The following is a 12,819-nucleotide window of genomic DNA, read 5'->3' on the forward strand; positions in this document are numbered from 1 at the left end:
GTGTTAATAACGATATAACTGGATTGTGTTTATTTAAAACGTTTCCATTGCTGGTAGACCCTGGTACAGGTATTCCAATCAAAAATGACCTTCTTCCGTTAGGAAAAAGATTTGCTAACTGTGCAGCGCATGCAAAACAAGATAAAACAGTTATTCGAAGAACATGTTATTTTACTGTACACTTCAGTCACGCAATATTTGTTGTTGGATACAACCACCAACAATTTCGAAGATCATGTTCTTTTATTGTACACTTCACAACAAAGAGAGTACGAGTACGCGCTCGAATTCAGCTTTGCTTAAACCTATTGAGGCCCTAAACTATTCCTATCGCTATTTCGACGGGAAAAATTTGTTGCAAACTAGCACTCATCGCACACGATTGCGTAGAAAAACAAAGCCAAGAGCCGAAAGGAGTAATGACTGAAGAAAGATCAAGAAAACACTACGCGCGAAGTGTCTCACATATTAAAAGCTAAAATAACAGTTACTGGTGCTCATAGTACGTCTACAATTATAGTTATTTCAATGGTTTTTCTGATTTTAATATAGGGTCTTAGTTTTCGTACTACGAAAACTAAGACCTGGGGTCTTAATTTTCGTACTACGAAAACTAAGACCTGGGGTCTTAGTTTTCGTACTACGAAAACTAAGACCGGGTCTTAGGTCTTAGGTCTTTGTTTTCGAGGGTCTTAGTTTTCGTAATATTTTGTAACCCACCAATTAATTTCTACAACAAGCATAATCACTGGTTAATTAGTAGGAAAAAAACCTTAAGTCATAAACCTGATGCAACTGTGGTTGAAACAAATGCAAGTTGATTGGTTTGCATGATTTTTTAACATTGCTATTTCATTTCAAGTTAGAATTGAATAAGGTGACTTCTTTCGTTTGTTTTGTGCTTGCCTACAAAATTGGGCAAAGGATATCAAATCGGATGGGGTATATTCGCTAATACCTGTCATCCGATTTTGTACCATGTGATGCATTTTGTCCAATGAACGCACACAAAAATTAATGGGTGGGTTATAATGTCTGATACCCATCGTCCCATTTTGTACCATGTGACATGTTCTCTCCAATAAGTGTATGCAGAAATTAATCGGCGAGTTATAATTGATGATGCATTTGAGATCTGAAAGGGTTAAAAGAGAAGTCAGAGCAGTTCACTCACCCTTCAACTGTTTTACACTGACATTCCTTGTTTCAGACATGAGGTACCTCCAAGGTCTCCTTTCTAATCCTCTCTTGCTGTAAACAATGCAGTTCAGAAATAAAAATCGTCCTTGCATCTCACTTCGCAAATTGTCAGTCCAGTCTTTCTTCCACATGTTTGGAAAATCTTCTGTCTCCAGTGGAAATGATTGCACATTGCCTGCATTGTGATACTTGATAATAAGGTGCCCAGGAACAGCAAGGCTTGCATTAATATAGAAGTCTCCTTTGTGAAGACTTGAGTCTAGTTTGGTGATGTGAATGATATTGCCAACAAATTTTTTATAGTATGGAACCCAAGCATCATCTGGCTTGTCATTGCCACAGAAGAAATTCTGAAAAGCAAAGTCAACCAACAAATTAACTTGCTAACTATAACAAATTTCACATCCCTACATTTTTAACTCAAAATGCAAGCATCCCCCTAAAAATGGACTGGACCAATCAGAACTTTGGGGACAATCAAAAGTCAAATTACATAGAACTATTTTTTTTGATAATAACTTAGTTGTTGCCCTGGAAAAATTAAAAGCCATACAGATGTAAGCAAGCAGTTAAAATATTAATGTATTATTTTTTAATAAAATACTAAAGCATCAGCTTCACCTTGGGCTTGTCACAATCTCACGGTGGTAAGATTGTGTGTATTGATGAAACCAATAGCTACGCTGACTGGGACTCTAGTCACTGGTTTTCTAAGTTTATTAAATTGGTTGGAGAGGGCCAGTGGTAACAAAGGAAAGTCCCTGAACCCACAGATTGGAAGCTAGTATCTAGGCAAACCATATGAACCCACATATTCAAGATGACTAAAGAAACCGTCCAAAAAGAAATATTGTGCGCCACGAACGGTAACACACATTGTCAGCAAATTCGCTCCAACAAAAGTTTCGGGGAGAAAAGTTTAAATCAATATAGATTTTTCTTTAGGCACAACAATTATTAAAGCTGTCTAAAAATAGAAAAATTTCAAATCTCTGGTTAATGTGATGAATGTCCACATAGCCTTCTTGCACAGTTTTTATTGAAATTTATAAAATGTCCGAGGAATTGTAAGCCCTATGATTGGTCAGTTTGACTCCATAATAGCTCCATAAAGCACGCAGCTTATGTCACTCGTATGGTTTATTAAGTTATAACGCCTGCGGCTTACATCACAAGTTAAAGCACGCACCATTTCTTAACATATAAAAAAATTAAAACCTTTCTCCTTGTGCATTGTTGAGTTACACATTAAGCACTTGGAAATTTTCAAGAAAACTTGGGGAAGTGCGAGAAGCACTCGGGTCCGCCTCGTGCTTCTCTATGTACTTCTCTTGTGTTCTTTAAACTCCTGCATGCTTATATAACTCAACAAGGAACTCGGGTACATTTTAGTTCCTTTATATTATTATTAAATTAAATTTTTTAAACTCAATAACAATTCATCTATATAAAACAAAGAAAATCACAGCGGTGAAGTAGGTTCGGACACCCGGTCTTAATAAGCATTGATTTTACAATTTTATTTCCATTATTTTGTTTCCATTGAGAAGATATATCAAACACTCGAGACAGTGTTTCATCGGCTATTCAAACACCTCAAATTTGGCAAAAAACTCCACTGCGAGTCATATTTTCAACTCTGTTCTCAGTGTTTGGATATTCCAATGAAACACTGCCTCGCATGTTTGATATATTAAAACTTAAAGGAATTGTTTGATTTTTGTCAGTTTTGGAGCCCATAGATTATCATACCACCAACCACACTGTGTCAGGCAATCCTAAAATCATTAACAGCATTTATGACCTTTTGTGTGATTTACAGCTTACAGAAGTGTGGTAATTAACTAAGGTGTTTTCATAAAAGAGTCACCAAAAATTTGTGAATTCATCAATGGAAATAGAAAGTTATATTTATTTTATTCATATTTTTCTAAGCCAATTTTGTAAGGTATCTGCAATGTATTAGAAATCCAGCTGCAGTACATCTTCCGCTAGGCTGGAGACGTAACCCTTATTATATAATTAAAAACCTACCTCAGCCGAGGTCTTGATATCTTTGAGTAGTGCCAAAACTGGCTCCAAATATTCTTGAATAAAACTTTTTACATCTCCTGCATAGTGAGTATCCAGAAGATTCTCTAGATGTGGAATTTGTGCGTCAAACAAGAAATCCTGACAGATGGACCGCCAATCCCAATCATTGTCTCCTACCTAAGATTCACAGAAAAAAACATTTATCAACATAATTTCTTTACCTTGAAGATCAAGACAAAGTGAATCAGTGCATGGAGGTTAAAAGCTATATTCCTATCTAATGGAATGTTATAATAATAATAATAATAATAATAATAATAATAAGCTGTGGAGATGGAAACAAGTACATGTAAACCCTTAGTTCATTTGACTTGCATAAGGCAAATAATTTCCAGAAAAGCTTTTGTCTTGGATCTTCCCATAAACCTAAGTTAACATCACCCCACAAATTTTCCGGCCTCCACACACTATCACTTCATTAACATCAAAATGAAATGTCCAGTTAATTCATACTTAAGGAAGAATTTAATAAAACAATTGTTCCATTCGCACTTGTTCGATAAGAATGGTTATACCCAACTCGAAATAAACAACAGGAACTCACTGCACTGATGTATTTTTATGTACTTTGTGGAATTTTAAATCAAAATGAAACTATTTTCAGAAGTTTGTGGAAGTTAAAATCTCGTTTAGTGCCAAATGATAACAAGTCGAGTGAAATAAATAATTAGTTTTGTGTACATAATATTTCATTCATTCTATGTTCTTTTGGCTCGTCACACAATCTTTCTCACACGTATCCTCCTCGCGTTTAGTGAGGTATGTGGTAAAAGGCATACTACTAGTAGGCCGACCATCTCATTTTTTTGCCACTGCCTGCCTACCTTGGGTCTATTTTATCTATGGGTCGAACGCACTCGCCTAATCTCTGATTGCTACTAGTACTAAAACAATAAATTGTTAATTGCCTCAGGCTCGGTGCTCTGGTTATTCACTAACGTTCACTATGCCTCTGGGAATAGCTGTAAAATATGGACCTTTATCTCAACCCTATCCTGACAAATTTTTAGTTGTAAATAAAATTTATGTAGAATTTTTTGCTTTTGCATTAAAGTCTTTGAAATAACTGATCTTCAAAAATGGTGGGTTATCACACAAATTTACACTATATCATAACTGTATAAAAAAAACTCTTTAGTGCCACAGTATGAAACAGGTATGAAACAAAAGATGAATGCCAATTTCAACTCATGTAAAATGAAAGCTCGAGTGTTTACACTAATTATTAAGTTTAATCCTCTCTGAAGTCTCAGACAGTCTGGTAAAAGTCAACAGCACGACACGTTGCTTACATAAATAAAGCAAAGCCCTTATTTTGTTTAATTTTTTCAAAAGATATTTAAATCAATGCCATTCACTCCCAACTGAGAAAAAATGAGCAATCAATTACGAATTAACTTTGGTGAATAGCTAACAGTGGCTGGATAATTTGTTCTTTTGATTTAATGTTCTTTTTATAAATTGGCACGCGCATCAAAGTAATAATAACCTTGGAATTCTAATATTTGTTCGAAACCCCTCCATAACACTGAAAAATACAACCTTTACAGTAAAGTTCAGCTCATTCATAAAAAGAGCCGTGCTCGTGCACGCGACCTTCGGAAATGTGAAGCTGACGCGTCGCAAATACCTTCTCTCTGTTGCTTACCTTTAAAGACATTGGCTGAATTTTCTCTCATGAATCAAAGCATAACATGAAGACTTTGGTTGATAAATATTTCGAGACAATTATGGCTCATTTGTAGCATCCAACCGCTCCTTATTGGTCTAGGGAGTTTACAGCACACTTCCGCCATATTGGATTATGCGCATGACTTGTTTTCCGTTCAAAAATGCGTAGATCTACCCTCTACACCCTGCAGAAATGCAGCGCACTTGAGCCACCCGACCCTTCAGTTACCTTCTCAAAGTCGGGCTGTAATATAAAATTCTTCTTAAAAAGAAAGATAAAGATAGAAGATTGGAAAAAAAAAAAATTAAGACCGGTCTCTTTGATCGACGTAGATACAAAAAAATGGTTCAAAAGTCAAAAATAAAATAAAAAGTAAAATTTTAGCAATTCATAAGAATAAAAAAAAAACAGCTGACTTTTTTTTAGAAATTGAGACATGAATAAATGTAACGATTATCGTCAAAATTTAAATACTCAAAACAGTTATTATCCCTAAGCTGACTTATGGTGCCTCAGTTAGCAGGCAAGATGGGCACCAACACAACAAAATTCTGCATGACATATGTTCGTAGCCTGCGTGTAGGCTTTCGCCTCGTCGCCGGCGCTTCGCCTTGGTCCGTCCTCGCTGTGGGTTTTTTGGATGTTACGACCAAGTCAAAAGAATGGTTTTATAAACGAAAAGAAATGCTGGTTTTCACGACGTTTTTTTTCAGCTACCCCCCCCCCCCCCACCACCATTCTATAATGAATTTTTCTCAGATTTAGCCCCATTAAGAGGGGGGAGGGACAGGAGGGTTCTCCCTCCTCCCTACTTTTTGCGTCAATTTCTCCCTCCTCCCTACTTTTTGAGCTAAAATTTCTCCCTCCTCCCTATTTTTTTAGCCAAAATTTCTCCCTCCTCCCTAATTTTTTGGCCATTTCTCCCTCCTCCCTATTCTGTACCTACCCCCTCCATTAAGATTATTTCTTTCAGTACGACTAAAAAAGTTCTATCACAATTTCTTTGGAACAATGTATATACAGTATTTTACTAAATGGAAAATCCTCAATGGCTTATTTGCCCGCTATTCCTTCGGGACAGACGAAATGGAACCAAATATTTTCTGAACGTCATTTTCTTTGGAAAGATTTATATATTATTCCAAATGATCAACGCCACCTTTAATAGACACAAAACTACCTTATTCTCATTAAATTTCGCGAAAAATTAAGAGCCATATTTCGCGAGTATAAAATTTTGCGATTTTGAGAGGAAGGTAGAATTGGAGTTTTCTCGCCTAGATGTGCTTCATGGCAGAGATCTGAGATCTTCAAAATTTACCGATTGCCTGCCGAGAAATAGCTGAAAAAATTGCTCCAGATAACTCGAACCAACAGTTGTTTCCCTTTCGATTTCCTTTAGACTGTCCACAGCCCGCTATTTTTCCGCATTTTTTCGATCGAATGAGCGCGGGGAACCAACGGCGAGAGAGCTTGATGCCAGCGCAAAACGGCTCCACCGCGCTTCGCGCTTACGCTCGCTTCGTTCGCCGATTCTCCCGCTTTTTTTTGCGTTGAAAAATAGAAAGGCTGTGGACAGTCTAGATTTCCTAAGTCGAACAGTGCAATTTTACCCCTGATTTCTCTAACTCCCCAATGCTCGATCTGCTTCGATCCAATTTCAGAAATAAAAAAAATCAGGAAAAAACAGGAACACAAAAGATACGAACAGAATTTATGCAAGGCTAGCCATTAGGCTTGTGGAATGGGCTGATTTTGGATTGTCCTTCTCATAGAACTCCACTAAATACCTTATGAATTTTATCTAAGTCAGATGTGTACTCAGCTCAAAGAAGTTTTAGTTTTTCTCAAAGTGAGTCTTCGTGCCAGAAGTATTCTATTTATTTTCATCCTTCACGGTTACCAAAGTATAACATCGTAAGCTCTCTGTAGTATTCAAACACTCAAGTTTACATTGATCCTTCTTGGAGTTAACATGTAAACTGTCATAAAAATTACTCAGAGAACTATGTTATTAACTTACAGGCCAAAGCTTATTGTTCTTACAGTAACATCAACTGACAAATCACCTCGGCAATACTTTACACTTCTCCTAGCATGGCGCTCCTTACAAGTTTTAAAGCATATTCAGAAAGACTGTGGTATTTACACACGATGCAAAGTCACTATATCTTGATTATTTTACACATTTTATGTACAGAGCGAGATGAGATCCACAAAATGAGGCCCTGAATTGAAATGAAGTTTAGTTATCAGGACGTGAAAGCGTGTTCCTTTGAATAATCTTATTCAGGCAAAGGTTTACTTCCTGGAGGTCGTATCGAAATGGTCCCACCCCTCCCTGACATATAATTATTCCATCCTTGATGATGTAGAGTCTTTCTGGCGTTGCACCATAAGCAATATTTGCTGTGTTAAACATTGTATCGACCACTACTGGAACCCCAGCAGGCAAATGAGGCAGCAGAAGCTTAGCAGCCGCGCATCTTTCCTCAATGGTGCGGTGTTGACGTATCTTGTAGTTGTTCTAAAACAAAACGCAATGATGAGCAAAATTAGCCCTCGTGTTTAAGCCCATGCTCGTTTTACACCGTAATGCTTTGTTGAGTGCCCCCCGCATCCGGAAAAAAAATTACGACAATATCACAAAAAGCACGAAGCAAAGTCGTTTATCATTTTAGCATGTTGTCAACTGTTGGATTTAATGAGAAGTGTTTTGTTTACCTCTCCCACGAGAGAAATTTAATAGCACTTTTGTTTTCCCGTACGATCCTTTTTCAAGCTCTGACGCAAAATTAAGCATCTGAAAATCCACCCTCTCCCTTTGTTTCAAAGCTAGCTGTGGTTTTGGGAGATTTTACGGATTACAAAATTTGTCATTTACACTGAAGTAAGTTTCGTGAGAGTAATCAATGCAAACAATTAGTGGTGTATTCAAGTTGAATAAATAAATAACAAAGAAAACAATGGAGAACATGTTGGCAATTTTTTTCTCTGAAAGCACATATGTTAATGTTTGAAGGGTGAAAAGAGTTATTCTTTAATTCGCTGAATTTTTCTTGGCCGCTCACCACCCTGGGTCAAGAAATGAACCGTCCCTTTCAAAGCGTCACTAGTGCAATAGCTGACACACTTGATCCATAGGGAAACAGAACCATTTGTAATCTTTTTGGTGACCCTACTGGTCTTTATACTGCTTTAGTCTTCATACAGTTAGCCGGGGTCTGATTACGTAACCACTCTTCGAGGCGTTCAAAACAAAAATATATGTCAGATATGTGTGTTTTGACTATGGTTGAAGAAATTGTTTTACTCATTAGGAAACCTTAAGAGGACATCCCATAACTGTACAAACGAGCCAAGGCCTAATATTTCTGTATGCTTCATCAAAAGCATTCCACTACTCAACAATCTTTAATTGTTACCATGGTATTTGATACTTGGCTATGCACTGATTTGTTACACTGCCTCGGTTACTATTGACATGTATGTACAATGTTTATGACTAATACATTTTACAAAAGAAAGCATTTTGCTTTACCACATGTTTTACCTTAAACGCCCAGCCATCTACTGGGTGTACCTCTTCAATGTACACTACAAGAAAGTCGACTTGCTGTCGAAAATGGCGGACCATTCTGCCAAATTCTTGCAGGTCCGCCATGAACTCTGGTCAGGAACAGGAACCAAAGTTAATTACCAAGGGTCGGCCTGGGGTTTGAAAGTCCAGCAAATTTCGTCTTACATTTTTACCAGCAAGACAGTGCAAGGGAACGTTTATTACGCACTTTCCAAGACGCGCTTTCTTGACCATATCTCTCCAAAGGACGTACAAAAGAGTGTTTTGCATTTCAGATGTGAACATGGTATGCCAGAAGTCATCTGGATGCACTCGACACTTTGTCCATTTCACAAACAACTTTTGCAGCACTTTCGTACACAGTGGAATCAAATTCAGCAATTTTCCGAAAGCGAAAGCAATGCAAAGAAGGCTTGCAAAGAAATAAAATTTACAGGCAAGAATGTTTAGCGGGCTGGAGACCATGACTCGCTGGACGTATTCACATCTAGTAGTTACTTCTTTGACAAGCCGCTTTTATTTCTTAGCAAAAAAGTGCCGCATTGAAATTTGAATGCATGCAAGTCATTATTAGCTGGAGGCGTGGAATTTCCAACAAAGGTAAAGTCATAAAAAGTGGTCCTCCGGGTGCGCTATATGTGCATTATTGATTCCATGTACGCAGTTCTGATTCACGCAAACACTTTTCATCTCAGTGTCGACTGAAATGAAAAAATGCAAACTGTTGAAAACAGCTATTTTTGAACCAGAGGCATGTTGCTGTGGTGTCATCACATCACTTTTCTTGCTAAAACACAAAACTAAACGATATTCGCTGCCACTTCTTACTCGTGGAACTACTTATCAGTGTGTCAAATAAAGCGAGAATGGCCGAAACACTAGTTTTATCAGTGTACTGATGCCATTTTTTGAAAACTACATGCGAAAGATTAAAACAGCAATGAAAAAGATTTCGGAAGGCAATTAGGCCGAAATACGTTTGCATTGTTACACGGCCCACTCAGTGACCGTAAATAGAAATCACTGCAAAACAAAGGCAGACAACAGAGGCCAGGCAAAGTAACTGTAAGTAGATGGATAGATATAAAAGTATAAAATTCCGACTTAAAACAGAAGCCGAGGTCAGAGTGGGAAGAGAAACGCCATCGTAGAAAAGAGAGAGTGCATCAAATGACTACCGTTAGACCTTTAGGCTATTATTGCAGTCGGCCCTGCCGCTCAAACATCGGCAGGATTAGCCATGAGAGACGCTGAAATGCAAGAAGAAACTAACTGACCTGAAACTGCTAAGACGTTTAACACCGTCTTTCTAGACGTCCATTCATAACATTGAAGCTGACATCATAGGATGTCACAGGTCACCTCAGTGAACAATGACAAGTGTATCCTCGATTCTCCGATGGAAAACAATTGACAACTTTTCCCTTTTTTCACATTTGACGACACTTTACTTGGCCTGTGACTTGTCATCTAATTTTCAGATTCACGTGTAGGCCTTTCCCGATTATGCTAGCATTTTTTGGGAAAACGAGCATTTTTTTTTCGTTTTTCTTGAAAAAGAATTGCTAACATTTTCTTCATTTTTCATGACTGTGATCCAGATTTCAGCACTCAGAACTCAGAAGGATAAAAAATCCTAAAGTTTCACAATTTTGATTACTTAATTTGATCGTTTTCTGTCTGTTTCGACTGTTTGTGCGTTGTGTTACTTGTGTACTTGTGTTTGTTACTTGTGCTTTGTGTGTACACCAACGGAAAAAAAAGGTAGGGTGGTCAGCGGGTAACTCTCTCTTGCTCAGCCAAGATTTTGATTCAAAGCCTCATCAATGAGCAGCAAGATGTGTTCTCGTCGATACATTCAAGCCAGTGTAGCACAATACAACAAGGATAAGCGTGGCATTGCTTACTGTATACTGAAAGTAAATTATATATTAGAAGTTGAAAAATGTGCTAGTCTAGGTTGTGTGAACCCACCGTGTAGTGCTCAAATATGAATGTTTAGTTGTTTGGCTGGAAAATTATGACCCAAGTTTTATAAACAAACAATTATTAAGTAGCACCGTTTGATATGAGAAAATAAGATTTAGGCACGCCTAAAAGCGGAGCTCCCCATTTATTTAATTTTCACTGGAGCTTACAATGTTTTCATCTAGTGAATAAGCGGCCAAAGTACTAATGTTTATGGCGGTTATAGGTGCAAGACAAATTTAAATAGCTCACGGTTAACCGAAGTCAGCAGGACAAAATAATAATCTTAAAGCGGGGCAAAATATACTCATGGCACGGAAAATTAGAGTACAGTTTACTGCTTTTAGCAATAGAAAATAGTTTCGCGATCCTGTAAAAGTTTCATCATCATCATCATCACTTTGTTTACCCCGGATTGAAGAGTAGCATACAGCTAATTCTCCGACACAAGTAGCACGAGCAACGGGCAAAGACCAGACCACAACACCGGGAACTCCATGCCCTACTCTTTACGATAAGCGTGTGGGTTCTTTTACGTCCCCTGCTGACCATAACACTGAAGATGCAGGAGACGGGGCCTACGGTTTATCGTCCTTATCCGAGAAGACTAGAATATCTAACCATTTGCAGATGTTATTGCAAAGGCAGCATATTCTCCTCAGTTATTTTAAGACCCTGAGTGTTGGTCCGGTCTGGGACTCGAACCCGAGACCTCCCGCACTGTAGTCCGTCGCTCTACCAATGAGCTAACCGGCGGTAACCGGTCGCAGCAGTTTATTATATAGATTCGCATCTTCCTTCGAGCCGTTTTTAAATATTAACAAGTTCTTTTAGAGAAGAAAAATCCTACTTTTTCCGATATTCTCTTCCAGAGATATCAAGTTTTTAAAATATGCAAATTAGCAAAGCGATGACTCATAGACGATAAATATGAAGAAAGTATACTAGCAATGTCGGACTCCTGATTTTTTGCAGCAACACTGCGTGTTTTTTCACCAGTGAACCCTACAATTGTTCCAGGCACACACTAGGTTCCAGATCCCCCAATGCTAAAAGCTTTACTGGCCAATTTGCATTCTTTATTGTTATTTGTCAAAAATGTTACAGCGTAGCAAGAAGAAAAACAGACGTCTTGCCGGGGTCATTCCAAATAAAAATTTAAATATTCAAAATAAATTGGTGGGGATGGGAAAGAGTGAGTTGCAGGTAACAAATTAGTTATAACTCACGTGTACCGCAGAACTATAGTTGCCAAGTTTCATTGTCTCTGAGAAAAGTGACGAGATAACTCAATTGACCTGAAAAAATTAGAGATGACGTCATCAAAACCCTAATAATAGAAAGCAAACCGGAACTAAAAAAGATATTTGAAAACGGAAAACGGCATTTTGAATCTTTCCTTAAATACTTTATGAAACGCTGAGAAAAGCAAGGGGTGAAAATTTGATCATAGTAGCACTTTTAGTAGACTCCACAATATCTATACATTGATATAGGATATATTCAACGTGAATGCTGAGTCTGTCGGATTAGCTCAATCGGTAAGGTATCAGTCTGCAAATCGGAAGGTGTGATTCAAATCCGAGAAGGTCAAGTTTTTTTTCTTTTTTTACCCCGTAGCAATAAAATGGTTTTTTATTATATCAACCCGAGTTACTTTCGATACTCCTTCATGTACGATCTGGCTTACAGATAGAACGAAGTCATCGACGATATGGCTCTCAATGTCCATTTTTTGGCGGTCGATTACTCAGTCTACACGTTTTGGCACATTTTGTTTCATTGCTTCTTGTTTTTCTTTTCAAACCTCTTTAAATTTTAAAGGCCGCCTTTATACGGCCTTCTTGCTTCACTATTTCTACCATCAAACTATGGCGGCCATGTTGCGCGACTCCGTACGCACGACGTACGCGCCCGCGAACCATGCCGCTATCCATGTTGACCACGAAAACTCATTTCGATAGTGTTCCTTCTTTCATGCGTATGGGGCTCTGCTCTGCGGCCCTTCGGGCCGCTGTAGAGCTCTGCTATAATGTAAGAGTTTGTACGTTTTGTTTGAAATGAAACAAAGTATTCTTTGGAATTCAAGTGGCATTTTTTAAAGAAATCAGGCATTATTTCAGCATTTTTTGGCTTTATGCGAGAATTTCTAGTAGCATTAAATGCCAGTTTTACTAGCACAATCGGGAAAAGCCTATTCACGTGACCCCCAAACACAAATCATGCCACAAATCCGGCCAAATGTTCCAATCACGGTTTTCTTATCAAGTCGCCAGTTTTTGCCCTCACTGACCACACCTGGCTT

The 12,819-nt window shown here is 38.0% G+C and overlaps 2 protein-coding genes across 2 annotated transcripts in view; both read right to left on the bottom strand.

The window, feature by feature from the left end:
- Positions 1-5,089, bottom strand: part of LOC144650050 (puratrophin-1-like) — a 32,914-nt gene extending 27,825 nt beyond the window's left edge. The window contains exons 1-3 of the mRNA XM_078509695.1: positions 4,943-5,089; positions 3,235-3,411; positions 1,175-1,550 (exon numbers count right to left, since the gene is read on the bottom strand). Of these exons, the coding sequence (XP_078365821.1) occupies positions 1,175-1,550; positions 3,235-3,411; positions 4,943-4,954 (565 nt within the window). The 5' untranslated portion in view covers positions 4,955-5,089. The remainder of the gene's footprint in view (positions 1-1,174; positions 1,551-3,234; positions 3,412-4,942) is intronic.
- A 1,752-nt stretch (positions 5,090-6,841) lies between these two features.
- Positions 6,842-8,636, bottom strand: LOC144649176 (type I iodothyronine deiodinase-like). The gene is made up of 2 exons (XM_078508630.1): positions 8,520-8,636; positions 6,842-7,493 (listed from the first exon to the last, which is right to left on the bottom strand). The coding sequence occupies exons 1-2, from the start codon at positions 8,628-8,630 to the stop codon at positions 7,212-7,214; spliced, it is 393 nt and encodes a 130-aa protein (XP_078364756.1). The 5' UTR covers positions 8,631-8,636; the 3' UTR covers positions 6,842-7,211.
- Positions 8,637-12,819: the final 4,183 nt, after the last annotated feature.

This window comes from Oculina patagonica, chromosome 4 (assembly GCF_052425735.1).
Source record: "Oculina patagonica isolate OP01 chromosome 4, crgOcupat, whole genome shotgun sequence".
Lineage (NCBI taxonomy): Eukaryota > Metazoa > Cnidaria > Anthozoa > Scleractinia > Oculinidae > Oculina > Oculina patagonica.

Bases quoted from the DNA above. Each gene is read 5' to 3' on its own strand.
- LOC144649176 (XM_078508630.1), bottom strand. From the start codon at position 8,630: ATGGCGGACCTGCAAGAATTTGGCAGAATGGTCCGCCATTTTCGACAG. The intron at 7,494-8,519 runs GTAAAACATGTG...GTTTTGTTTTAG, and splicing joins TAGATGGCTGGGCGTTTAAG to AACAACTACAAGATACGTCA.